Source organism: Phaethon aethereus (assembly GCF_964289735.1).
Source record: "Phaethon aethereus genome assembly, chromosome: 19".
Classification (NCBI taxonomy): Eukaryota; Metazoa; Chordata; class Aves; order Phaethontiformes; family Phaethontidae; genus Phaethon; species Phaethon aethereus.
In genome coordinates, this window is record NC_138595.1 from 2,184,974 (window position 1) to 2,211,115 (window position 26,142).

Genomic DNA, 26,142 nt, shown 5'->3' on the forward strand with positions numbered 1-26,142 from the left:
CACTCCTGCGGTTGGTCACAGAAGGATTGTCCCAATTTTTCTGTTTGCAAGCAGATCCTAAGCTGTAATATTGGTTCCATATTGCAGCTCTTGTTGCATCCATTTCTATATTTTTGTGATAACACTTATGTTAATGTAAGCGTTTCAAGGCTTAATAATCTTTTTTTATTCCCAACAGATAATCCAGCAGGCTGGTCAGGTGTGGTTCCCTGACTCTGCCTTTAAAACTGCGCAGGCTATCGATGACTTTAACAGAGAAGGGCTGCCCCTGATGGTCTTTGCTAACTGGAGAGGCTTCTCTGGAGGAATGAAAGGTAACCATCACTTTGGATCCCTTGTTTACATGTTGTCCCGTAGAGTGGCTTGTCTTTTACTGCTCGGGGCACCGCTGCTGGTCCCTGCCGTGGCATACCCAACGGCACGAGCTCTACTGGTTTAGCATCCGGAAGCGGTTCTCGGGGGACAGGCTGGCAGTGGGACTATGTGGCAAGGGACAGAAACAGGTCGTGTCTTTGGGCAGCAGCTAGCTACTGGATTGGCTTAACTGGGGTGACAGCTTGTTCCCATAAACCTGCAGAGTGGATCTGCTTACCCGCCTTTGAAGCAATCTGCACCCAGACCCCTCTTTTCATGGCAAGTATGTGACCTCCCTTAGAAATGCTAATAAGGGGATACTTGTCTAGGTGGACCAGACTGTTTGGAGATGTCAGCCCTCTGAAATCATGTCCTTGCTCTGCCCAGCTCTGCTGAAAGTCAGTGGTGATCGTTGCAGAACCAGCTAGAGGAAAGGGACGCTCTGTGCTGCAATAGCTATGGTGATGAAGGGTTTCATTCCTCTCGTCCCCATGTGTGTCTTGTCTTAACAGGCACATAGCAGGACTGAGAGAGAATACGGAAGGTGTAAATTTGATAGCAAGTTCTTTTCAAAATAAGCAATGCAGCTGTATTTTTATATGTACCCTTATATACAGCTACAGGCACCGGCCAGATCATCTGCGGTGAGAACAGGTAATTGGATGTTAACGATGGTCTCGTTGCTAACAAAATTTATAGCTGCCAACTTGGGCTGATTAAACACTAATCTCAGGAAACCCCTTCTGCTCAAAAAACCTGCCTCAGCTTAAAATTGTGGCTGGATAAGCCAGCAATATTGCATACCAAAAATGCACAGGCATATTCTGTCAAGTGAAAACATTGTCTTATTGATGATTTTTCCCCACTCTGATATTGTCCTGTCAAGGACTGTCTCCCAGTTGACTCTCTTGATGGTAGTGATGTTCATACGAAGCGAACAGTTATAAAACTGCTGAATTAATATACCAGCAGTTAGACTTTTGCACCACATATTGCTACTTCAAATTTTGTGAAGTGCCAACAATGTGAGATTGGCACTATAAAATTTAAATAAGTAAAAGATTACGGCCTGTTACCTGCATGTGGCACTTAACCAACACAGAAGAAAAGTTACAGATGCTCTAACATGGTAAAAGTTCCTGCTCTGGGGCTCCTGGCAGGGTGACAAAGGCTGCCTTGCTCTGCTGTCTCATTAGCAGGGCAGAAAGCAATGCCACCGAGTTTGCAGGTGCAAAGATGGAAGATGGCAAAAGACGGCAAAATTCTTTCCTCTGGAAAATACCTGTTCCCTTTCAGGATGGTTTCTGCTTCACGTGCTGCTACTGCGCTCCCTTCGTGACTTGCTTTCCCTACTGCACAATTTATGGGGAAGCAGTTGACTGATGAATGCTTGGTAAAGTCACATACGATGCTGTTTTGCCTTACTATATCGCGAGATCTGTTGGCTTTGCCAGTGCCCCTTGCTGGGCTCCTCAGAAACCGCGTGTAGCTTCGGAGTCGGGACCAGAAGCCCGAGGTGGAACAGGCAGTACGAGGATGCTAGTAGTTATCTTGCATGTCCCCAGCTGGTAGCAGGAGGAGGAGAGGGCTGCCGCAGAGACCAGAGCCGTTGCCGTCTGCGCCTCGGTCCGTGCGTCGCCCTGCGTTCCGCTTGCTGTTGGGGCCTGCGTGGCGAGCGCTGGTCTCTCCTGACACCCTCTGCGTTCCTCGGGGAGTTGTTTGCAGTTTTGGTTTCAATGCTGGCTGGGGATTATGCAGGGAGGGAAAATAAACAATTATGCCACCCCTCAGTGCACACAAACACACTGCCAGGAGCCGACTGCACTGTGGGTAAAATGACTCCAAAATTGTGTGTAATGAGTAGGAAAAGATTAGAGACAGCTCTTGCTATGCTGAAAATTGACATTAGCGGAGGGGGGAAAAAAAGAAGAGAAGAAAAAAAACCCCACCAGAAACCCTCTCTTTACTAGTCGGCCTAGGAGGTCTAATTCGAGCCGTAAAATAAATAAATAAATCACATAAATAAAGGCATATCACAATGGTATTGTGGTTTCCCCAATGAGCTCTATCTGGCCGGAAGGCTATTCAGCATAATGCAAAATTAAATTATAAAAACTGGCTTGAATATTTAGATGGAGGAGCCATTTGGAAGTGGTTTATTTAGGCGAACCGGCAGTGACCCACAACGGGGAGGCATCAGGCGTGAAATTTACTGGGAATTAGCACCGGGGTCCTGGACTCGGCATGAATAGTCTGATAGCATGCAAATCCCCACGATGTTAAACCGCGGCGCTGCTTGTGCTCCAGGGTCACTCGCAGTTGGTTTTTCATGTTTTACTTATTATTTTTCCTGGGACAGGTTATAAATAACAATAAAAAAAAAAAAATTCTCGGCAGAACGAAAAGGCTGTTTTAAATCTCTGATTACCTGGATGCTGAATGACGGTATTGCTTGTATGTAATGGGTTATGAGGGACTTTATGTGTCTGCAGCCAATACACGCCTGGTGTTTACCTTCAGGTCCTATCTGATAATCCAGCCAAGCTGATGAGATCCGTTCCAGCTTTGGAGGTTCAGGGCACGCTGCCCAACACTATGGAAATGCAAAAAGCTGTCTGCAGCCTTTCTAGCATGCTTGATGCATCCGACTGCCAATATTTACACATACAGTGTAATGATAGCAGCTTCCAGCAGATTTCATGTCTATGTGTCGTAGACACTGATGCGCACTGCAGCTGAGCAGGCAGACAGAGAAGGGGAAAGTGTGCTGCGAACGCGGTCTGCCCTACTGAATAATGAACAACACACTGATTCCTAGAGGATTTCTGCAGCATTTCTGTCTTGCAAGTGGCTCATTATGCTGAGGTTTAAATTAATACAGGCATTAAATTTGGCCCAGAAATATAATATTTAATTCTAATTTTTCCAGTCTCAGCGTAAGCAACTTCTTTGCAAGAAGAGTTGTGCAAACAGCCTGCTCTTAAAACGTGTGTGGTGTTCTTTGCTGCACGGATGATGATGGTGGAAGCGATTGGGTTTTGTTTTAAACATAGTAAGCGTGTTAATTACAGTACTACCAGTTTATAAAGCCTGTATCCTACCAAGGCGCTAGGGCTGCACGGGCAGCTAAGCAGAGAGCAGTGGGCACCATGGAGACCTGGCATCATTTACCACCTGCAGGAGTTAAATTTGATGCACTACTTTCCATTGTAAGAGTGGAGAATGCAGCAAAACTGCAAATAATAGGCAATAGTCACAATATGGCAAATGTTTCATAGTTTCACAGTCAAATACAATATTTACATAAATCAGGGAGGTTGCGTTCTGGTGATTGGGCATGGGGACTACAGGCAGGTCTCTTGGGTTGTCTTTGCAGTATCTTCATCAACTCTACTGATATCTTACCTGTTAAAAATGTAGGTTCTTTAAGAGTGCGCACTTTGCTGAAATGGTAAGTGTAGGCACATTGAACAGTTGAGATGGTGGGAGGACAAACCCCTGCAGAAAAGCAGGAACCCTTCCTTAGCCTGCGGACGCTGCAGTTCCCCTTGGCTGGTCCCTGGAGCTCAGCAGCTTCCGTGGCCTGGAGCTGTGCCTGGCACCATGGGGACCCTTCATGGTGGCAGTCGGGTTGATCGTCTCTTTCTTATTTGGGCAAAACGTAGTCTTCGTTAGCAGAAGCTGTTACCTTAAGAAGAGGGGAAATCTTCTACAGCAGAGGAGTTTACAGCCAGACCTGAAAGGAGGAAGGTGTGTCTGTAGCCCAAGAGTGCAGCAGCAGCTCCACTGGCCTCGGTGGAAGTTCTGAGCGTGCAAGGGAAGCCAGCAGTTGGTGTAAATGCACATATAAATCATTAAATTAAGGCTGCTGGGGTGTTCCAGGAAAATGAAGTGCTGTATTGCAGGATCCCAACAGGAGTAACTGTACAGACCTGCATAGCAGTAACGTTCACGCTTCTGGATAGCATTGAAAGTCTGATCCTGAAGGTACTGTAGGCACAGAAATACTTCCCGGACCTTGCTGATGCCACGTAGCAAACCTGAAAGAGATTTGGAGCTATGCACAGAAAGCATCAAGTTCCTCTCAATTTCTTTGCTCCTCCTCCCTCTGCCTTGTTCAAACAAGTAGCGCTTCTTTTTTTCTACACTTAACCTGAGTAAAATATATACCCTTGGCAGGAGTGAAAAATGTATTGCTAATTATGCAATAATTTTATTATGTAGCACTAGTAAAAAATGTCTAGTAAAGAATTAATTCAGTTAAAATAATTTGAATCAAGCAATTATTTTCTTAACACTAGAATTAGCTGAAAGTACTTCAAGTGGTTTATTACTAGCACTACATAATAAAATAATTGTGTAATTAGTAATAAATTTGTCACCCCTTTTGAGGTCTTTTTTTTGCTCAGGACAAAAGAAAAGATTAGAGTTTTGTTTGGTTCTCAGTCCCCACTGTCTCTGCCAGAATTTATGTTTATTTGCAATTAGAGGAAATAAATTGTTCTTCTCTTCATCAGTATTTGACATTTCTTAAATAATGTGAAACTCCTTTTCTTGGGTACTTAGATAGTGACCTTGCAAATGAACTGGAGAGATCACATCAGTGCCTATGGCACTAATACATATACACACACACTTTATATATACACCTCTCCGGCTCGCTTGCTCTACATGTCTTAGGATGTATATATGCGTGCGTGTCTATTCCCAAAGAGTTAGGTGCTTAACTGTGTTCATGTTAATGCTTAACGTTAAACTGGGGTTAAATGACAAGGAGACCTTGGCTGGAGTCTCTGTTCTCCCCAGAAATGATGGCTTTCTCAAGTGATAGAAGGATTTTAGATGAATAAAAGTGTCTTGGTCTTTTAAGGCTATTACTGAAGGCCAGCATGTGTGCGCAGCACCCACTTAGTTTTTCTGCTCTATGCACTGGTGTTTTAATGACCAGAAAAAATGAGGCGAACTGGGAGGCGCTGAGCACAGAACAAAAGTGATGAAGGGGATTGAAAATACTGTCCTGGGAGACATGAGAAATGAATACCTGTAGTGTGTCTAAGGGGAAAAAAAAAACACTGAAAAGCCTACCGCTATTTATAGCAAGCCCAAAGGAGTGGAGAGATTACGTAGGGCGATGCAAGGAGTAGTAATATGAAATTAATGGGAAGGAGGGGAAATTTGGCTGAATACTGAGGAAAATTTCATGTATGTGGCTGTGGAAATGCCCCTAAAGAAGTAGTAGATTTATTGTTTGGGATTTCTAAACGAAAGCTTTAAAAAGCACTGGGAAAGAAATGTAGGATACAGTCCTGTGTGAAGAAAGAGGTGGACTAGATGATCCTAGTAAGTATTTTTCAGTTTTTGTATATTATTTGATTTGAGACTTCTGTATATAATTGTATACAACCAAATATATCTATTCGAGGGTGCCTGTTTCCATTACAAACTATATCATCTCATACAAATTCTCTTGCCTTCCTTTTTTCTCTTTTATTTAAACCACCTTTGGGGCTGATATTTTCAATGTACTGTCTTTACACAGTGAGTTGTTCCTATTAATTTTGAGCAAAATGCCTTAAAAAAATTTTAATACAAGAAGAGAAGAATGCTATTTCACATCTGAACCCTTCCCACACACTAATTTTTATAAAGATAGGCAAAAGGCCTGCTGCCACGCATATTATGTGAGTCATGATAGAGGACCATGGTAGTAAGTCTGAAATTGGGAGCTGCGCTCGTGTTGAGCACAGAAACACTTCCCTGACTTCCCAAACTGCTGTAATAGTCGTTGGCTTGGCTGGGAAGCGAGGGATGGACTGTCTCCAGGACACGTGGCGTAGGACTGGCAGGTGTGAGCTGAGGGCCCCGCGGTTTGTGTTTTGTGAATCGATGTGGTTACACGGGAAGCGACCGGGCCAGAGCTCCAGCGCGGAGGTCCAGTGTCTGGGAGCAGGACTGACGTGGGAACATCTCCTTTCTTAGACCATCTTGCCCAGGTCCAGGTCACGCCAGCCAGAGCTTGCAGTATTGTAGCAAGAAGTGGTTAAAAGAGCTGAATAATTCTATTTTTTCCCCAGTTTGAGCAAGTGTGGCAGGGCTGAAGCGTTGACATGCTGTGAATTCAAGCGCTATGTCCTTTTTCTGCAGACATGTATGACCAAGTGCTCAAGTTCGGTGCCTACATTGTGGACGGCCTGAGAGAGTATCGTCAGCCCGTGCTTATTTACATCCCACCGCAAGCGGAGCTGAGAGGGGGATCCTGGGCTGTGATTGACCCTACCATTAATCCTCGTCACATGGAGATGTACGCAGACCGAGAAAGCAGGTATGGCAGCTTTCTCCTCCCTCCGTAACCTCCTGCTTTGAGGCATCGTTACCTGCTGAGCGAGGAGCTCTCGGTTACCAGTGTGGCAGTTTGTTGCTGAAAGGGGCCGACCGCTGCCCGGTTGTAACCCGTGTCTCGGAGGAGTTTGCTGTGTAGTGACCACAGCTAGGACAATTCGGGTAGTCTCCTGACTCAGACTTCGATGAAGACTGTTGTGGTTTAGCCCCAGCCAGCAACTAGAAAAAACAACTCTATCCCAGCTGAAACCTGGACGGGGTAATTCTGTAGCCGGTGTGAGCCAGCCTCTGTGAAGGTTCATTGCTAACACTCGCAAAGCACAGTGAACCTAAGTTGGTGCTTAGGATTTTATTTTTTTTACCATTCTGCTATTTCCACACACTGCTTTGCACTTTGAAACAAGTGCCTGTGTATACAATTTTGAAAATTAATTGAGTGTAAATAAGTGTGTACTTTAAAACCTGAGTGTTGTACTATCTGTCATAGGGGCTCTTGAGTAGTTGCACTTTTTAAATTTAATACAACTTTCGTAAGTGAAGTGCTAGTTACTGGTGTTTCAGGATATAAAACTACAGGCAAAGTCTTGGAAGCAGATTTTTTTAAAGGATTTTGAAGAATCTCTAAAATACAGAGATGCTGAGTCATTTAAAGGAAAAAGCCAGCCCTGCTTGGGTTATCTGTAGCAGAGGGAAGGAAGGTGTGTAGAAGGACAGCATGAACGTTGTGCTGTTGGGGTGTCCTCTCAACTCCTACCATCTCAGCAGGGCAAAATTCCTGGGCAGCTGCTCCAGGGGGACAAAAACAAGCCTATGTGGGGAGGAGCTGAGAACATGCCCTTCCCAGATGCCCATTTCCCTTGCCCTTCCCAGCTGAATTTTTTTTGCTCCTAATGGGACGCTTGCGCCTCTTCATTCTAAAGCAGCGAGACAGAGCGCCCTGCGGTCTGTTGGCCGCGGCGTTTCCTGCATCTTGAGCAGACGTCGTCTAATTTTTGCTTCCTGGAAGTCAGAATTTTTTGCTGTTCTTTTACTACTTAGAAATGTGGAGCCTGCTTACTTCACAGTCAGGCACAGTGGGAGCAGGATTTCTACAAACTACCTCGCGCACCAAGTGTTTTTTGGGGTGCGTGCAGGAACAACTCCCCCCCGCTGCTTCTGCCCGGTACCTTCGCAGGATGCCAGCTGTGTGAGCTTGCCTCTTGCGTCAGCCAGCTCCCCACCTTGCAAGACATCAGGAAGGACCATGTGTGGTTTGCAGAGCTTGTAGCTAGACTCTAGAGGTCTTGAGCTCCAGTAGCCAAGAAAGAAATTATTTTGCAAAATATGTCATCCTGTCCCGAAGTACCCTTACACATTTGTAATAATTCTCGTCACTTGTTGCTGTTCCATAACTCTCAGCGCTGACCTTCCTCCTTGTCATTACTCCTGCCTTCACAGTTAAAGACTGAAGTGATTTTATTTACCAAGCCTGAGTTTCAGATCATGTGCTCCTCTGTCTTTGATCTGGGAAGCGGGCAAGATCTCTAATGAAAATGGCTGGTCAATTGGTTTGTTTCCTACAGCTTACCTACCATTTGAAAGAGCTTTCAGGTCACTGCCGAAGCCCATTGCTTGTACCAGCATGTACTGTTGGATAGACGTGTTTCTGTGAAGCCTGGTGGGCACTTGTGGCATTGGATAAATAATAGCTAGGATTCTTTCTTCTCTCTTTCTCTTTGTTTTGTCTCCCTCCCCGCCTTCGCTTCTCGCTTCTTCTCGCTTCTTCTCGCTTCTCTCTTTACATACTTTCTAGACAGCATTGAACTATTTTGTGTTTCCCCTTGTCTGATGACCTGAAAGTGCCTTTTTTTTCCTCTTTTCCCATCACTGATCAGAGGAGGAATCCTGGAACCAGAGGGGACGGTAGAAATCAAATTCCGCAGGAAGGATCTGGTGAAGACAATGAGGCGAGTGGACCCCGTCTACATCCACCTGGCAGAGCGGCTAGGTACGTCTGCACGGCGGCTGGCGGGGCAGTGATCCGTTCAGCTGGTGGCTAATGAATGTGTTTATAGACCTTAAAAAGGGGCACTGAGGCATTTTATCAAATTCATGATGATTTTTATTTACTGTCATCTAACTTGGGAAGAAAACCAGATGAGACAAGCTGCATATATGTACATGTGAGAGAGGTTAACATTCGTGTGCATTTAGCATACCTCGGGTGTGTGTAGTACAGTGTCTTTTTGAACTGATTTTTTTTTTTTTTTAATTGAAAGGGTCTTAAAACAGACACTCACTACAGATGCTTGAGTCTAGTTTCCATCTCAGCAATTGCTCAGCTCACTAAAAGCTCGAGGGCCAATCAGCTGGTGTCATTTGGCGTACCTAAGAATTTGGTCAAAGACATTTTGCTGGACTATCTCTGTGTGTCTGAGGTAGTTTTGAGTAATGATATCTGTCTGCTGTTCAGTTTCAAGAACATAAAAAGTATTCTTCACCTCCTTGGTAAAGTACGGGGTGATCTGCAGTGCTCAGTGACTAGCACGTCACTGCGTGCGTTGTGTTACTGCTGTGCCTTTCGCTCCAAATGATCCTAGCACCTGGTGTACACCCAACAACCCAAAATACAGAGTCTTCAGCAAAATGCACTTAATATCAGATATATACTCTCTCAGGGGAATAGACTCTTTAAATAGTTCTTTCCTAGCTCTTACTGTAAGAGTATAATCTTACAAGAGCCTCTTTTTGCCTCCAAAATTGACTACATTTCAGTAGTGCAAGAAGCATGCTGCATGGGTATGGTTTGAATTTATATAGCCTTTTGGGGTCCTTCAGGAGGAAAAGTGTTCTGCAAATGACTGATAAATCGTGGCTATTGCTGCAGTTACATTTTATTATTTGGCTTTTTTTAATTTATGGCAGTGCAACAATTCATATACAAAACAACCATTCTGATACGCCTTGGGAAGAGAATAATAATTGTAAAGTGTGCGGGGAGTGTTAAGAATTAGACTGCTTGCTGAAAATCAGGTTCTTCCTGAAAGACGTTTTCTCTTTTTTTAACGACAGCATTTTGACACTCTCCTTGTTTTCTCTCACTGTGCCGATTGCTTTCTGGGCAAGAAGCAGGTTAGCAGGTGTTGGAGTTTTGCAGACCAGCACAAGGCAGCAGTTTTATCCGAGTTCAGATCTTGCTCGTGTACCTTACGTGTTGCCGCATGAGAGAGCGGACGCAGATACCCAGATGGATGGATGTGGTGTTCTGCCTGCCTGTGTCTGCTGGAATTAAAAACCAGTTTCAATGTTTGTAGTTGCAGCAAGGAGGTTCTTTCTGCAAAACCTCACTTTTGATCTATGTTAGACTTGACAGTGTCCCTATAGGAGCAAACAGATAGCGTGACTCCACCAAATCGTGGAGACCCAGCACAAGGTCCCAAGAAATGTTCTCCTAAGGTGTTCCACACTTCACAGTTCAAAGGCTGCAGCCGAGTTCCTGACGCAGGCGGGGCTCACAGCTACACCTCCTGCGGGTCCCGCGCCTTCGATGCAGGAGGGCCGCCTCTCCGGTGCGCAGGTCTCCGGGGGAAGGAGAAATCAGATGTGTGGTTAGAGAAGGCGATATGCTGAGCAGTCAGCTCGGGTCCGTGCAGATAAATGGCACTACGGCAGGAGCGCTGTTTCTGAGAGTATTTACCTTCGCCCCGCCGTAAAAAGCACTGGCTGTGCCAACGAGCAAACCGACCTACGGCCTCTGCAAAGAAACGGTGTCTTCTGTGTGGTGGCTGCCGGATGGATCCTTCCCCGGAGCCATGTCACGGGCTGCCGACAAAGAGGGCTGCTGGCGTGTGTAAACCCTGAAGTGGCGCGGGAAGGCGGGGAGCAGAGCAAGGCCAGCTTGGTTACTGTCGGGTGGCCCCTCCAGTGGGTCCGTCACCCAGGCTGGGTGCAGGACGCCCACAGAGCACCCTTGAATCACACCGATGGGACCTGCACCAGCATCCCCCGGGACAAATACGGGGAGAAAGAGGGGAAACAGTTTTCTGCCAACGGTCTCAAAAGTCCAACACCGCACCGTGTGAGGAGGCGGGAGCCTGTTCAGGTTTTTTTCCCCCCTCTTCCTCTACAGGGTAATTACTCCCAGCAAACTTTAATTAAAATGACTGCAACACAAGAGCAAGTCACTTACAACTGTACGTACAGAGAGCTCTAAAAGCTTCAGTCACTGATAAGCATCTCACTTAGATGGCTCGTAATTGCTCCCAGCATCGCGCGATCATTGCTGTTGTTTTGCCACTAATTCCGTACCGTAGCAGGAAAACCGAGATTGCAGGACACAGTGAATTGCATAATTTTTTTTTTTTTTTTTTTTTTTTTTGCTGGTTTTCTTTCTGGCCAATTTAAAATTTGTCAAAGTCGGTCTTCTTCTGGATCACTGCCCTTTGATATTTCGCGCACTCCATTTGCCACAAACAAGCCGCAGGGCCGCAGTTCATGCTGACTCCAGCAGAAGCAGAGAAAGCTCCATTTATCTTACACTGCCTGCTGAATTCTTACTCATTAGCTGGGGGTTCACTGCCTCTCTTTAACCCCTGAATGGCTGTCATCCCTCCCTGGAGCCGCTGAATAGCGGGGGGGAAAAGGGAGATGCTCTCAAACGTGTGCCTGTTGCAGAGAGGGGGGAGCAGGGCAGCGGTGGTCTCATCCCAGGCGTCTTCAACCGCTGGGGTTGGACTTGCAGTTGGGGAGTGTGGGAGCGGAGAAGGCTGGCAGATATTGAATAATTTGACATAAATCTGTTCATTATCAATTCTCCAGCACTATGTTTTATTAAAATGTCACTCAGAGTTGTGCTATTACAAACCAGCAAACAGTGCGGAGCAAAGGGCAGGGAAAGCAAGGATAGCCCTTACCCTGCCCGAGAGCACGTTGCCACACTGAGTAGGTGTGCAAGGAGAGCGGCGATTGCCTAGATACGTAGGAACGGTTCAGATTACAAGCCCCAGGCCATAGTTGAAAATCCGGAGGTTCAATTTTATTTTATTTATTTATTACAATTAGAGTAAAACATTCAGGAGTGGAATAAAAATGAGCTTTGTCATGCAGATTGGGCATATAACGTGTCGGTCGCACCGTGGAAGGTAAGCAGAGATTTAGTGGAACACGAATGAAAGGAATGGCAAAATGGCTCCAGTTAGAGCGAGACTGGATATTACATTTTCACGTTTCTCTTATCAGGTATTTATCTCATAGTAAAAGGGAAGCATCTGTTCATCACCTGATACGGGTTGTAATAGTGTGAATATCCTCTTCAGCTGGTCCTATGAACTAGTTGGCTGTGTGCTGGCATGCGTCTTTCATTTTATTTGACATTATGTGCCTATTTTGCATTTGTCTGTATACATTGTACGCGGTGCGGGAGCGGGGAGCGAACAGCTCCACATGGGAGTGGGAGGCAGTGGTTGTTTTCCACACAAACACTGATGCTGAAGACAACCTTTAATTTTCCACAGGTAATATTACCAGTCAGTCTGTCCTGCCGGCTTCTGACTTGCTTCACAGTTTATTTGGCTAAAGAGCGTACAAAACTTTTCTTAAATTTCCCAAGGAGCGAGCACTCGAGCAGCGAACCCGTAACTCCGCTTCAGCACAGCAGCTCCTCTCCGCCGCCAAGCGTGCCGGCGTGCGGTGCCGGGACGGGACTCGCAGGCCCTCTTGGCTGACCGCTGTCACCCTGTGGCCTGTCTCCTTCCAAGCTTTAGCTTGGAAAGTTAGATTGCAGCTCTAAAGTCTAGTAATTCTTTTCGGGGGGAGGTGGGGGGGAAGGAGTTGGTTTGTTCAGTGTTGTAATTAATCAAACCACCAGTTGTTTTCTTGAGCAACAAGAAAGAAAAATGCTGCTGTTGTGATTCCTTCCCTCGTGAAGTGTCGGACACGTGCAGCCAGTGCGGTTGTAACTTTCTCTTTTTAGGCGATGCTGATTTCCAGTAACTGCTTCTGTAGGCAAGTGCTGCTGCATTTAAACTCTTGTTAATTCGCAATCACGAGTCTAGAACAGCAAGTGCTGATTTCTCTCAGCTCCTTCGTGACAATTGGCGTCTTCAATATCCCACCAGGAGGGCTGTAGACGTTCCCCCCAAAACGGGAATTTTTCGGAATTACGTACCTGCCACACTTCGCCTGTTTGCTCTGATCCCAGCGTGAGGCCGTAGGAGCAAGGAGTTGGGAAGGACTAGGGTACACAAGGATATTTCAAGCCTGTGTCATGAGCGTGTGTGACCTTCGCTGCTATTTCATATTGCGCCTTTATAACATAAATCCTACTGAATATTTAGTGAAGCAATTACAAGCAGTCTCATTTAAAGAAACAAGCGACAGTCCAAAAACGCCTGTCTCTCCAGGGACGTGCGTGGCTCCGAGTGACCTTCCTTCTCCCCTCGGGGCGGCTCCCTCCAGCTGGGGTGGGAGATGCGTTGCCTGGGCAGCCTGGACACGGTTGGCATTCTTGCTGCCTTTGCTGAATTTTTGCCTGGCAAGAGCTTTGTTAAAGGCAGAGGAAGAGAAGGTGAGACTCAGGGTGGAGGATTATCGCTGCAGGTGCGGGAACCGGGTGGAGCGGTCATAACCAGTGTTCAAATCGACATGTGGTCGCGTTGCGGGATGCAGAGTAGTAGCTGCTGGACTTCCCCAGAGCTCGTTTCCCGAGGGCCCGTCCGGCGCCTGCTGCAGCGGGGTGTAGCGGCTTTGCTGAAGAGCAGGGCTGCCAGCAGCGCGCTCGCCGGCCGCCCGGGCCTCTGCGGCGTGGCGGGCTGGGCTGGCGGGCTGGAGGCCGGGCTGAAGCCGTCGGCCTCGCCCGGCTGCCGGCGCGCGGAGCCCGAGGGCGAGCGCGAGGGCCCTCTGCGCAAATCGCTTGGGTCGGGGGCCTTGGTGCTGGGCTTCGCCCGGGCCTCTGAGTGCGTGTTTGAGGAAGAGGCCAAAAAATGGACAAGTAAACGCTTGGCCGTGCTGAGGCTGTGCGCCGAGGGTGAGGGAGAAAATCCCACATTTTAACAGCTTAGAAACCATAAACCGTCAAATTGATTCAGAAGCTGCCTGGCTTTCTGCAATCAGAGGGAACCTACAATAACATTTCTTGAAGTCATTTTGTCTAACCTGTTAAACTGGTCATATTTAAAAAAAGCACTTCGCTACTAAATGTTATGGGAAGCCGTGATTCATGGTCCTGCTGAGCCATTTCCGTCTGGCAGGAACTTTATTAAAGGCAGCCCGCGCCCTGCCACCGCAGCAGGCTGCGGTCGCTGCCGGACGCCGCTGCCGACGACTCCCTCCGCCAGGCTCATACATCGGGGGGACGCTCGGAGACAAGGCTTACATCAGGGGAGGTGTGTTGTTTAATGGGACACAAATCAAAATAGTTTAGGTGTAGCTTTCCCTGCCGTGATGCTTTCCCTTAACTTTTGGAGAGGAGTATAAATTGATATCCAGTATCGGAGCGCTTTACAGGAGAGGACTCTCCATGGATTTATTGCAGCAGCTTTTCCATTTGTCTGCGCGGGGAGGGAGACTCCTCGGAAGCCTTCCTCCGCGGTCGCCGGCTGTAAAGCACGCGTGCGCGTCCCTGCTGCGGCGGCCGCGAAGCGCTGCTCTGCAGGCTGGCTAAAGGGCTCGTTTTGGCAACCACAGATCTTGGCGTGTGCTGTTCTGTGCCACCGGGGCACTGAGAGCCCCTGCCTGAGGTTTGGGGGACTGTTATGGGCTGTAGCACACGGAAGAAAGAGTTTGTGACCCCGAAAGCCAGGCTGTAGCAGCTGGATGGGGAGGCTGGTATCGCCCTGCGGAGAGATGGCAGCAGTGGGCACGGGCCAGGGGTAGGCCATGGGGGAGAGAGGCAGGCACAAGCTGCCAGCTTCCTCCAGGAACTATTTGGGAACATTTTAGGTGAAATACTTTTTAGGTGTCGTTTTAAACCAGTTTTTATAGGTTTAACTGGGTATGTTTGAGTGGAGGGTTTTAGCAAGGAGCGATCACTTGCCTGCTGTTCATGCAGAATTCTTGTAGGGTGAAGGGCGTTTTGGCGAGACCCGCGCCACTGCTCTTTTGATGTCAGAAGAGACGCTTTTTTGGTAACCCCAATGTTGTTGCTTCCCCAGGGCATTTTTTCAACTTGTTGAAGGCAGTTTTGCTGTTGATCAAAACAAGAATTAAAGGAAAGACGGTGTAGAATGAAGAGGTCTTGGTGCATTTAGCACGGCGGGTCGGCTTTAAAGGTGTTGAGAGACAGATGAGGACATTTACCTGGCCTCTTCCGATCATGCCAATGGCTGCGATCATACCAGCACTATATATAGATACAAGTGTACTTGGAGACTGCAGAGCAAACTGCATTCCAAGATAAATGTGACATTTTATGGCACTTAAGAGTGCTGGCTTAGAAAGTGTCCTGTGCTGCCTGCCAAGTTAGGAAGGTCACACATGTTCTTTCTTCCTTTAAATTGTCGTCTTGTCTTACCTGCGGGCCCCACCTGCATGCCAAAACCCTCTACGCGTGGTGTTTGCATTGTAATGTGGCCATCTGAGTGCTGCTTCTTTTGTTTCTCTATTGATTAGTAGCCGATCCATACCTCGAGGTCTATAATGTTCCTATGATTTAAACTTTAACAGTTTCATTAACTGTCAAGTACCTTTAGAGCAAAGGAATCCCATATTTTAAGTCCCCTCTCCCTACCAGTGTGAGATTTGTGGAAGGAGCCTTCTTTTTCCGAGAAATAAATAAATAAAGCCCCAGCGTTCTGAAAAACCCTGAGGCCTCAAGATCTGACTAGGAAAGAAAGAAAACTATTCCAAGATATTTAATTGTACAGGGGGCTTACAGGATTGATCGAGAGCTTAGCTTTTTACAATAGTCCAGTGAATAAGAAATGCTCCTGACAAACGATCGATGATGGGATAATCACTCTTTATCCCCCCTCCTCATTGTTACCTTCTTTCTTCCAGGAGAACAGGGTTCAGAAGTCAAAAATCTTTATAGACGCTGCTTTTAAATTAAGCAGAAAATAGACATTGACATATTTGTTAATCTCACCTAAATCATTATTGGGCCTGGCTGGTTTGGCTGTACACCGCGAGTGTGGCAGATAGGCTAGAATACATGAGCGTCGCTGGCTTAAGTGCATGCATTGCCATTTAAAACGGAGAGGTGTAGGAGCCTGTGATTTTAACATGGATAAATATAGATAATTTTTTATTCTGAAGGCTATAACAGTAGCTTCTCTTAATTAAAACCTCACTAGCATTTGATAGGTTAGGTAACATTTATATCGGTAGGCACATAAAAACATGCCTTCCCTAGAAAGAGTCATTGTATGGCTGGCTTGTGGCTTGGAAATGTGCCTGTGTGCGCGCGTGTGTTTAAACCTGTTCTGACTTGGAAAAGAAACTCTGGAAGGCAACGAAAACACAAGTAGTGCGACGTAGGAAAGAACAGGGCCTGCATGCAGCGGGCCCCTGAAGGTGGGTCTGAGCCAAAGCCCCGGTGTCACGGTGCTGTGCGTGGGCTGCCGTGGTGCTGCACCCGCCGGTGAGGCCGCTGGGTACTCGGCCCTTTGGTCCACCGGCCCTGGATCATCGTGTCTGCGGGAAGTCAGCCGTGGGTGCTCGGGGAAAGAGGAGGAGCGTCCTGCAAACGTGATGTGATGCTTTCCCCAGGGTGCCCTCTCAGCTTCCAGCAGTCCTGTGGTTTAGAGGCTTCCCGAGAACAGGTTCATATCTGCCTGTGATGGACTTTCTGTGCATGAATTTGCCTGATCGCTTTCTGTGAGCCCGTTTGTACTTCTGGTACTCAGGCCCTCCTTGCGGCAATGGTTCCTACCACGTGATTTTGCGCTGTGTGAAGGTGTTCCCTCTTGTTGGGGTTCTTCTAAAGCTTCTGCCTGCTAATTTCATCTGGTTTTGTTGTGGGGGACTTGTATTGCCTTGTCTTCCTGCTGTGATTCCAGAGCCTGCTGTTTTTAGACTGGACGGTGGCCGTGGAGCTGCTGAGGACCCCCATTGCTCAGCTGTCCTCCTGCCTCTGCCCAGCCATTGCCTTCCACGTCACCCAGCCTGGACGTGTGACAGTTCAACAATAGCTGTTGGTGTAATGGTAGATGCTGCATTTGATCCCGTTGACGTTCCTTCGCAAACAATAAAGATTAAAACCAAAAAAAGCTTGGTGGTGTTCACACACCACAAAATGCAGTTGTGCTACTCGGGCTACAGGAGAGCAAGGAAAGGAGCGTTGTTGTCCGGCTGAATCGCGGCGCCAGCTTTTGTTCCAGGTTCTCCAGTTGACTTCTTGTGCCGTGGGGCAGGACACCTCCTTGGTTTAGCTCTCGGCTCCCCTCTCTACCCCGAAACGCAATCATGCTTGCGTGTCTCCCAGGCGCACGGGCGGTTATATTAACATTTGAATGGACAGTTGCGTGTTACAACCCACCGGTGCTTGGAGCAAGACTTGTCCATGACCCGGCTTCAGATTGCCAGCGACCTCAGCTTTAAAAGGGGAGGCTGGATGGGAGGCAGCTGTCTCTGAGGCCGTGAACTTGCAACCAGAGCTTCTGGTGTGGGTGGGAGGTTAAAAAATGGCACAACTCAGCAGAATATACAGTACCATATAATTTGGCTCAGATTGCAATCTTTGCTTAAATTGAACTAAGATTGGCTCTAAATACTCTGCCTCTGCACAAGGACCTCTTGCACATGTGTCGGTGAGGCTGTGTAGAAGCATCGACCTACTTCTGGGCCAACTTTGACCCGGTGTAAATTGCTGCAGGTTCAGTGGGGAGTTGCACTTACGGTTACGCTCCCTGTGACCTGTTACAGGGAGAAGAGGGGATTTACATTCTTGGTTTGATAAAGGGGCAGCTGTGGGGAGGAGCACCTTGTTCTGCTGCGGACGTGGCAGGAGCTGCAACGTGTCTCCGCAGCACGATGTGTTTCCCCTTGCCCAGCTTAGTCTGGGTCAGTCAATTCCAAAATTAATCAGAAACTGTTTAATGCGTGTTTTTGTTTTAATCAAAGTTAATTTTGTCTGAGCTGAATGCTTTAAAATAAATTAAAAATTATGAACTCCACAGGACATTATCTTCTTGACACAGTTTTATTCTTGTTCATCGTGGTAGTCTGTGACTGAGACTGGTGTGTGCTGATCACTGAACGTGAGCGGTTTCGGCATCTCTAGCGTAACTTGTGTATTTTCCTTAATGAGGCAGTGGCTCTAACAGCTACCGGCAGGAACCAGCCTGCAGGAAAGCCTGAAATTGTGTAGGTGGTTTTACATTGTCCACGTTTCTTGCTAAATGAACTGCGTGTTGGGACATTACTCTTTTTTAGGAGTAAGTCCAGTAAATGTCACTTAATTGATGGCTCAGCTCATTGGCATTTAAACGGAATGGAGTTTCCATGGTGAAAACTCCTTCGAAGCTCTTGCCTGAATATTGGTGGCAGGAAATCTGGGCTGGAACACTTACATTTGACTCAAGACTCTGGCGTTGCTGGGAGCTGAGGGTCTGCCGTTGGTCCTGGCCAAATGCAGTCTGGGTTTCACCTGTACACAGGAAGAGAAGAAACCTCCATTCTCCCTCTGGACTGTCCGGAGCTGCTCGCCTTCCCTCCGTGCAGCAGTCCTTTGCACACCCCTCTGCTTTACCCTGTCAGGGGTCTCTGACGTGTGGCTGTGCCTGCTTGTAGGTACCCCCGAGCTGAGCCCTGCTGACCGCAAAGAGCTGGAGACCAAGCTGAAGGAGCGGGAGGAATTCCTGATTCCCATTTACCACCAGGTAGCCATGCAGTTCGCTGACTTGCACGACACACCCGGCCGGATGCAGGAGAAGGGTGCCATAACTGTGAGTATCATGGAGCTTACCTTGGGGACGTCGCTGGAGGGTTTGACACATGGAGAATGGCAGTCTCAGTGGGGCAAGCTGCTGCTGGAGGCAGCCTGCGGGCTTGCAAATAATCCTCTGCCCCAACAGCTCTTGCCACCGGAGCAAACCCTCTCCACCCGCCAGCTGTTTTCTGGTCCCAGAAGATAAGCACGTCGCGTTTTCTAGCACCTCTACCTGATCCGTGTCCGTTCAAGACCCCACGTTTTCTAGGCTTTGCTGGTAGCTGTGAAAACCCCAGAGAGCACGTTGCAGTCTGCCCTGGCAGGAGGGGAAGGCAGGGCAGGTGGCGAGTCTGAACCGGTGGGGACCCTCCGCGATGGGAAGGGCTGCTGTTGTGCCAGGGTTTGAACCCTGGCTGATAAGATTTTCCTGGTTCCCTCTCCCCTTGGATATGAGTGTCGTGGGATGTGCTGCTTAATCTGGGGAGCTGTGCCTCTCTTTGCGGAAAGGAGCAGACTTCTGGTAGACAGAGGAGGCTGGATGTAGCTTCTGGGGACTGAATGGTATGACAGGGTGGAAGTCCTCAAAGCTCAGACACGGGAGTCTTTGTAATTCTCTAGTGCAAGCGGTACAACTAAGTATATAATGAGTGCAAGCGTTTTTTTTGCCATTGGGAATAAGGCAGATGATACATATTTCTCCTCGTAAATGTTGTCCCTCACTCATTACTCCTTCTCCACTTATGTCTTGGGCAGGACATTCTGGACTGGAAAACTTCCCGTACCTTCTTCTACTGGAGATTAAGACGTCTTCTTCTAGAAGATGTGGTCAAAAAGAAGATCCATGATGCTAATCCTGAGCTGACTGATGGGCAGATACAGGCTATGCTGAGACGCTGGTTTGTGGAAGCTGAAGGGACAGTGAAGGTAAATGAAAAGCATCATCAAAGGCCGGGACACGGCTCGGCTGTGGGATGGAGCTGCCAGGGCTTGGGGTGAGGGGTCACCTTGGCGCCGTCCGCAGGCCTCGTCCGACAGCTGTGGTGAGGATTTCTTCTGTAATTGTGCGCCATCGGAAGCTGGCAACCTCCGAGGAGCAATCTCTGGAGCTGCTCAGGTTGTTTTTGTCACAGTCCTCCATCTGAGTTCTATTCTATTCTGTTCTATTCTGTTCTGTTCTGTTCTGTTCTAGTCTAGTCTAGTCTAGTCTAGTCTAGTCACAAACACTCAGGGGTTCCAGGAAAGGGGGGGAAGTGTTCTCTGGAGGGCTGCAGGCTTTCCAAGGTAGTGTCTGAGCATCTTTAAAAGCGGGCATCTCGTTAGCTAATACATTACACCAATCAAGGAGAGTTATCTTAAGCCACAATTAATCTGCTCCCTGGCATATGTTGATAGGAAAGCATCATGCTGTTTCTTAATTAAAAGCAAACGGATTAAAAATGATTAATAAGAGTATTAAATATTCTCCTAAACTAAAAGCTTTGGGATTCTTGGGTAAATCTAGCTTTACGCAGGTCTGCAACCGTAAGGCAGCTTCTTGGGTTTTTTTTTTTTCCTCCCGTTCCCTGAAATCTTCCTAAGTGCCCTACTTTGTATGCAGGGAGCATTTCTGTCATGTCTAGGGGCAGAAGCAAGGAGCAAAAGCTGACGAGTTTAAAATAATAAGAAAAAACAGTGAAATAAGCAAAATCTTGAGGTTGAAATGACATCACTGGTTTAAGACAATCATATGCATTATGTTAAGGAAAAAAAAAATCCCAGTTTCTTACTAAAGTGTGCGAGGCAGGACCCACGCTGGTGGCTGGAGTAGGGTCTGCAGTTCGGGCTTCCTCACGGCAGCGTCGGCTCTCGCCTGTGGGTGTAGCAACACCTTCGTCGACACCAGGAAGGAGACCCAGGGAAGTGGGGAGCAATTTCTTGGACTTTGGAAACTGATAATTAAATATATAAAGGAAGGGTGAGCCGTGAGGAGGCTCATCAGCACGAGCGCTTGCCTTTGCCCTCTGGTATTGGCAAGGGCGGGGGAAAATCAGCTTTGCGAAGGCTTGTAAGGGGCTGGCGGCGGTCGAGGTGCCGGCGCGGCCCTGCCGGGAGAGCGGGGCGGTGGGACGGCGCCGAGGCGCGTGGCTGGCCGCAGGGGCGCGTCGCGGCAGAGCCCTGGGAGGGGACGTATTCTGCTGGCTTCGCTGGTACTGCTCCGAGGTGCCGGGGCCTTTGCAGAGATGCTGCCCCACCGCCAGACTTCGCCTTCGGGCGCCAGCGTCCGTCCTGTGCTTCTGCCTGCCGCTGCCCGGCCGGCCCCTGAACTCGCCCCGCTCCCGCTCGGGCCGCAGAGGCAGCGCGAGGGCCGAGGGTGTTTCAGGTTCCTGGGGGAGCAGCGGTTGCTCTGCTGCCCGCGGCTGCTGGGGTCCGCGCCGGGAGGGTGCCCGCCCGGCCCGTTGCTGCGCCGAGCTCATTGTCATTCTGACTTTGCCTTCGTTAGCGATAACGGAGAAGGATAGTGCACCTTTAAATGACGAGCTTTGTGTTTAATTACCCAAATAAAATGACATAAATATGAATGAGTGCTAATGGCAGTACTTGCTTTTCCGGAAACCATTAACAAAACGATTCTTAAATGATTTGTAAAGAAAATGAGAGGAGCAGAGAGGAGCGAGAAGGCTATTAGGCGTCTAACACACTCCTGAATTATTATGTAGTCAACTACCTAGCAAATACCAGGTGAAATGATCTTGCAAAAGGAAAAAAAGGGGTTTGTTGCCAAGGCTTTTCAGGGATGTGGACACCCTGACCTCCTCCGCTGCGCACACACCTGCTGAAGGGGCTGTTCGGTTTCTGGGCTGGGTCAGGGATCCCGCGGCTGTTGGGGGACTCTAACACCGCGTCAGTCTTTGGGTGACAGGCACTCTGGGTCCCGTGACCGCTTAGCAGTGGGAGAGGTCCAAGATCGGCTGCGCCTCTGAGCACCCTCGCCTCAGGGCCAGCCTGGTTCACCAGAAGTTGGGCCTCTGACCACCGCCGGTGGCCGGCTTTTGGCCGGGGACAGCTTCTGGGGCTGACGCAGCTCGCTTGATGGCAGCCGCTGGCAGCACTGCTGCCTCCGTGGGTGCCCTTCAGTCACACTCAGGGAAGGAGATGCAAAAGAAATCCATCATCTTTTGACTTTTGCTGATTGTTAGTTGTGTTTATAAAAGCCATAGCCACTGGGAAAGCCGCAGAGCGCTGCCAGCCATGTTTCACCCACGGCTGCCAAAAATTACGCGTTAAATTTCGGGAATGGCGTGTGGGGAGCGGGAGCGTGCACGGCACTGGGACGCGCCGGGTGACACTTGCGGTTTGTTCGCAGGCGTACTTATGGGACAGTAATAAGGACCTGGTGGAGTGGCTGGAAAAACAGCTAACGGAAGAAGAAGGCGTCCGCTCAGTTGTGGATGAGAACATCAAATACATCTCGAGGGACTACATCCTCAAACAGATACGGAGGTGAGCCAACCACACACGCTCTGCCCCTGCAGCACAGGGGTTTTAAACAGTTCAGCCTCTGATCTTGGCCGCGTGCGCTTCCCCAGCTGAGGAAAGTGGATCAGTCAGTTCCACACACGTTTCACGTTAAGGGGCCTTTTTGTGTGGCAAGCACATAAAGGGGTATGTGGAAACGTGCATTTCCTTTGGAAATGCAAATACGGGGCAAATGTGGAGCTACTGTGAAACGGGGGAATTTGCACAAAGTCTCGTGTTCCTCCTGCGCAGGCAGCAGTGCTGCCGGAGGGCAAACTGTGCCTTGAGCAAAATCACAAAGCAGCCGAGCGGAGACCTAATCCAGCAGCATCCGAACCTCCCCGGCTGTGCCCGCGCTTTACTGAAACAGGAGCCGTGAAGAGCCAGGGCACAGAATTTTCCCTGCTAATGTGTCTTTTCTCCATTTGAAGTGGAAGATTATTGTAGAGGGCCACATACTGCGTGAAGCAAGGAGGGAAAGCAAACCTCTGAGCTGGCCTACTGCTCTCAAAGCGAGGTGTTGACCACACATGGCTAGAGTATCCTTATGGCTTCCTTCCCTGTGTTTTTCTTAGCCACAGTCTTCCCGGGCAAGCTACCTTGTTTCTTTGGTGTTCAATGTCATAAAATGCCCAGTTCCTTTGCGCCGCGGTTTAGAACTACACCAAATAACCCCCCGAAACCATGAAGCATAGCTAGAGTATCTGTTCCTCCTGCTTGTAAGAGTTACTGTGGGCATTTGCTCCAGCAGAGCCAGTTAAGCCTCGTGAGCCAAATGCTTTGCTAGACTTGAACAGATCTAATTTTGATTATCTTAGACTGGAGCTCTCTTAAAACAGCTTTGCCCCTGAGAGAGCTGGGGGAGGAGAGCTGGTGCAGAGTGAAGCCCCTGTGGTTTCCGTGTCCCACATCTGACTCCGTAGGGTGTCTCTTCCCATCATTTCCACCAGTTCCTCTGTGCTGCTGGTGGGATCAGGGCACGCACCAGAGCTCCTGGCCTCCCCCGTGGCCGCCCTGCGTCCACACGGGCCAGCCTCTCGGGATTTCTGCCTCCGTGCACGTCGGAGCAGGTCTGCCACCAGCAAATGGAGTAGCACGAGGGCCTCCGAGCGAGCAGAGCTCTTGCGTTGCTCGCAGTCAGCTCGCACAAGGGCCTGCTGCCTCGTCCAGTCCCTCGTCCAGACCCCATATTTCAGTCCTCCCCCCGGGCCTGACAGGGCGCTGTCGGACGCGCTCCAGTGCGGGTGCCGGGGCTGCCGTCACTTAACTCTCGCCTCTTTCCAGCCTGGTCCAGGCCAATCCGGAGGTTGCCATGGATTCGATCGTGCACATGACCCAGCATATATCACCCACTCAGCGAGCCGAGATCGTGCGGATCCTCTCCACAATGGACTCGCCTTCTTCAACGTAAGAGCATCGATTTCCCACACTCCCCCCTGCCCGGTACAGTGGAGGAAAAAAAAAAAAGCAGCTCAGAATTGCCCTTTGTCTGCTCGACTGTGACCACTGTACCGAGACGGGGAGGCTCAGGGAAATGCTGGAAGAGTGATATTTTTATTTTTTCAAATCAGACTGACCAGAGGAAGTGTGTTCTTTGGCCAGAGACAGGAGGAAAATGTATAAACACAAGCGCCTGCGGAATTGAGTTACAGCTGTCTAACTGTACCTTATTTATTTAACAAAGCGTGACTGGACCAATGCATCAGTTCGCTGTTCGGCTGCCACCCGAAAGCGCTACAGCCAGGCAATGAAGGGTGCTCCGGTACCGTGAGGTCTTGGCAATAGCAAAGCAGGGGCTCATTTAAATTACACCCCCGTGCCCCTGCCTGCTTCTCTTATCACACCCCACCTGGCAGCGGCAGCTCTGTGCTGACAAGTGCCCATGTCACACCCTGCGAGAGCGTTGCTGCAGCTGAGGATGGGCTCTGCCTCCCAGGAGCGGGTGGGAGCCCACGACCCTCCTGCCTGGTGTCCTCGGGCGAGGTGCCCACCGCCGAGTTGGCCCTGGTCTCTGTCAGCCAGCGGGGGACTTGCATTTCCAACGTCCGTCTTGTTACTTAGTAGTAGAGGAAAAGCAGCATTTGAGCCGGTGTGGCCAGTGCTGCCCCACGCCCCAGGCAGGCTGCGGGTCTTCCCAGGACTGGGAGGGTGGCGGGGGGCAGGATTTTGGAGACTAAGCCCCTGCTCGCTTTGCCTTTGTGTCCAATTCCTTTAGAACAGGTTGGTAAACTGTGTGAAAGGCCCTTCTGGGGGGAGGTAAGAGAGGAGACCAAAACGCAGCTGCTCAGCCACTTCTGCTCTTCTTCCCTACTTATTTTGAGGGTAACAAGACATGGGGCAGCCCCACTGTTGCATACACCTCATGTAAGCACTAATCCCTCTCACCTGAGCAGGTAACTGAAGCAGAAAGCAATGGAGCCTGCCAGGGTAAGGGAGGGGAAAGGACAGAGTCAAATCCACCAGTGGGGTTAGAACTGTGAACGGAATCTCAGTCTAATGCATCTGAGCAACGTTTTTCTCCATCGCCCACCTCTGCCCCGGAGCTGGCTGGAGCAGAGCAGCCTGTGCCTGCCTGGCCCTGCTGCGTGGCCGGGGAAGGGACTGCCCTTGTCCACAGGGGAAGACAGGAATGTAAGAAAAGTTATTTGGGTAATCCCCTTCCTTAGCACCATCTGACCTTTTCACCCGTTCCAATGGTGCTCTTCGCAAGCGGTCAGGAATTATGTCTCCCATGGATGTTTGGCACGTAAGTGCAGCGCCGGCACCGAGGTCGGAGGTGTGGCAGCTGCGTGGGTCACCGCAGGCTGGCCCCAGCCCAGGTCCCTGGCTTATTTCTACCCTCCTTTCATTTTCATGGGCCTCCTGACCACAATAAAAGATGAGAGAAGCGCAGTCAACCCCTAATACGTAGATACTGTTACGGAACTTTGTGTAAGTAGTACTGGAGAGCTTACACCAATGATTGTCTTAAAAGTATTTCAGATTTTACAATTCCTCTTTTAGTATAGCATGAATCAGAAGAGGTGTTTTTATGAGAGAATTAATTAATGGTGATGCCAGTGCCTCACACCTGTACTGATTCCTTCTGAACTGCGACGCAGCCCTTCTCTGCACATGGTGCCGAGCTCCCGTAAAATCGAGGTGCAGCGCCACTGGTCACTGCTCAAACCCCCTCGGGGGATGAGCAGCCGCAGTGCAGCCCTACCTGGGGCCAGCAGAGCTGTGTCATCTGAAGGACTAGCTTTTTCTTAATAGTTAAGAACCCTAATTTGATTTAAAAGACACTTTTTTTTTTTCCACTAAAGCCCCCTGAACAACCCCCAAAGCTTTTACTTATGCCTATGTGGGCTGCAGGAGGACACACAGGACAGACAGCGAATGTCTCAGCCAGGCAGAACTGCTCGGGGGGCTCTGCGGCACGGGCACCTCGTTGGGTTGCTCTGCTGCGGTCACCAGGATTTCCTAACAGGGTGGTGTCACAAGTCAGTCCCTTACCTAGGACCTCTGCCGGTGTTACGGGAATGTCCCAGTGCAGGCTGCCCAGTTCCCTCTGCTTGGGGTGGGAGCTGGCACTGCCAAAGTCTCGTGCGGGCCAGGCAAGAGCAGACCTCGCCATTTCGGTGTCGCAGGCACTGCGTCAGGCTCCGCTTAATTGTGGAGTAAAGTAGCTCCAAAAAATCCCCAGCCATTAGGTAACATCAGACCTGGCCTGAAATCAAAGTCCGGCACTAGCCCTGGGAGCCCAGTGGTGGTCTGGGCCTGCAGGAGCACTGTGGCAGCGTCACCGGCCGATGTCCTGGCCCTTCTCCCCAGCCCCGGCTGGGGCCGCAGTGCTGGTGCCTCAGGCTTGGGGGTTGGTGACCCAGCGGGGCAGGGGTGGCGGGGAAACCACCCTCGGTACATACGGTTCTTGCTGGTGCTGAAGTATTTCACTTACCTCACTTTTTTCTTTTAATAAAAAGAATGAATTACATCCCCGTTGCCAGGAGTGGAAGTCTGTCAGCCCCTGTCCTGAGCACCCCTGGGGGAGCTCTGCCTCTCCTGAAGGGAAGAGCAAGGAGTTTTATGCGGCTGCCAATGCCGGGAGGATGGAGCCGAAGTGCCTTCTG

The 26,142-nt window shown here is 49.3% G+C and overlaps 1 protein-coding gene across 1 annotated transcript in view; it reads left to right on the forward strand.

The window, feature by feature from the left end:
• ACACA (acetyl-CoA carboxylase alpha) overlaps positions 1–23,444 on the forward strand; it is a gene marked incomplete at its 3' end in the record, with an annotated part of 113,249 nt that extends 89,805 nt beyond the window's left edge. The window contains 7 exon segments of the mRNA XM_082008650.1: positions 179–314; positions 6,499–6,676; positions 8,568–8,680; positions 18,400–18,554; positions 19,292–19,462; positions 21,882–22,018; positions 23,318–23,444. Of these exon segments, the coding sequence (XP_081864776.1) occupies positions 179–314; positions 6,499–6,676; positions 8,568–8,680; positions 18,400–18,554; positions 19,292–19,462; positions 21,882–22,018; positions 23,318–23,444 (1,017 nt within the window).
• Between the last annotated feature and the right edge of the window lie 2,698 nt (positions 23,445–26,142).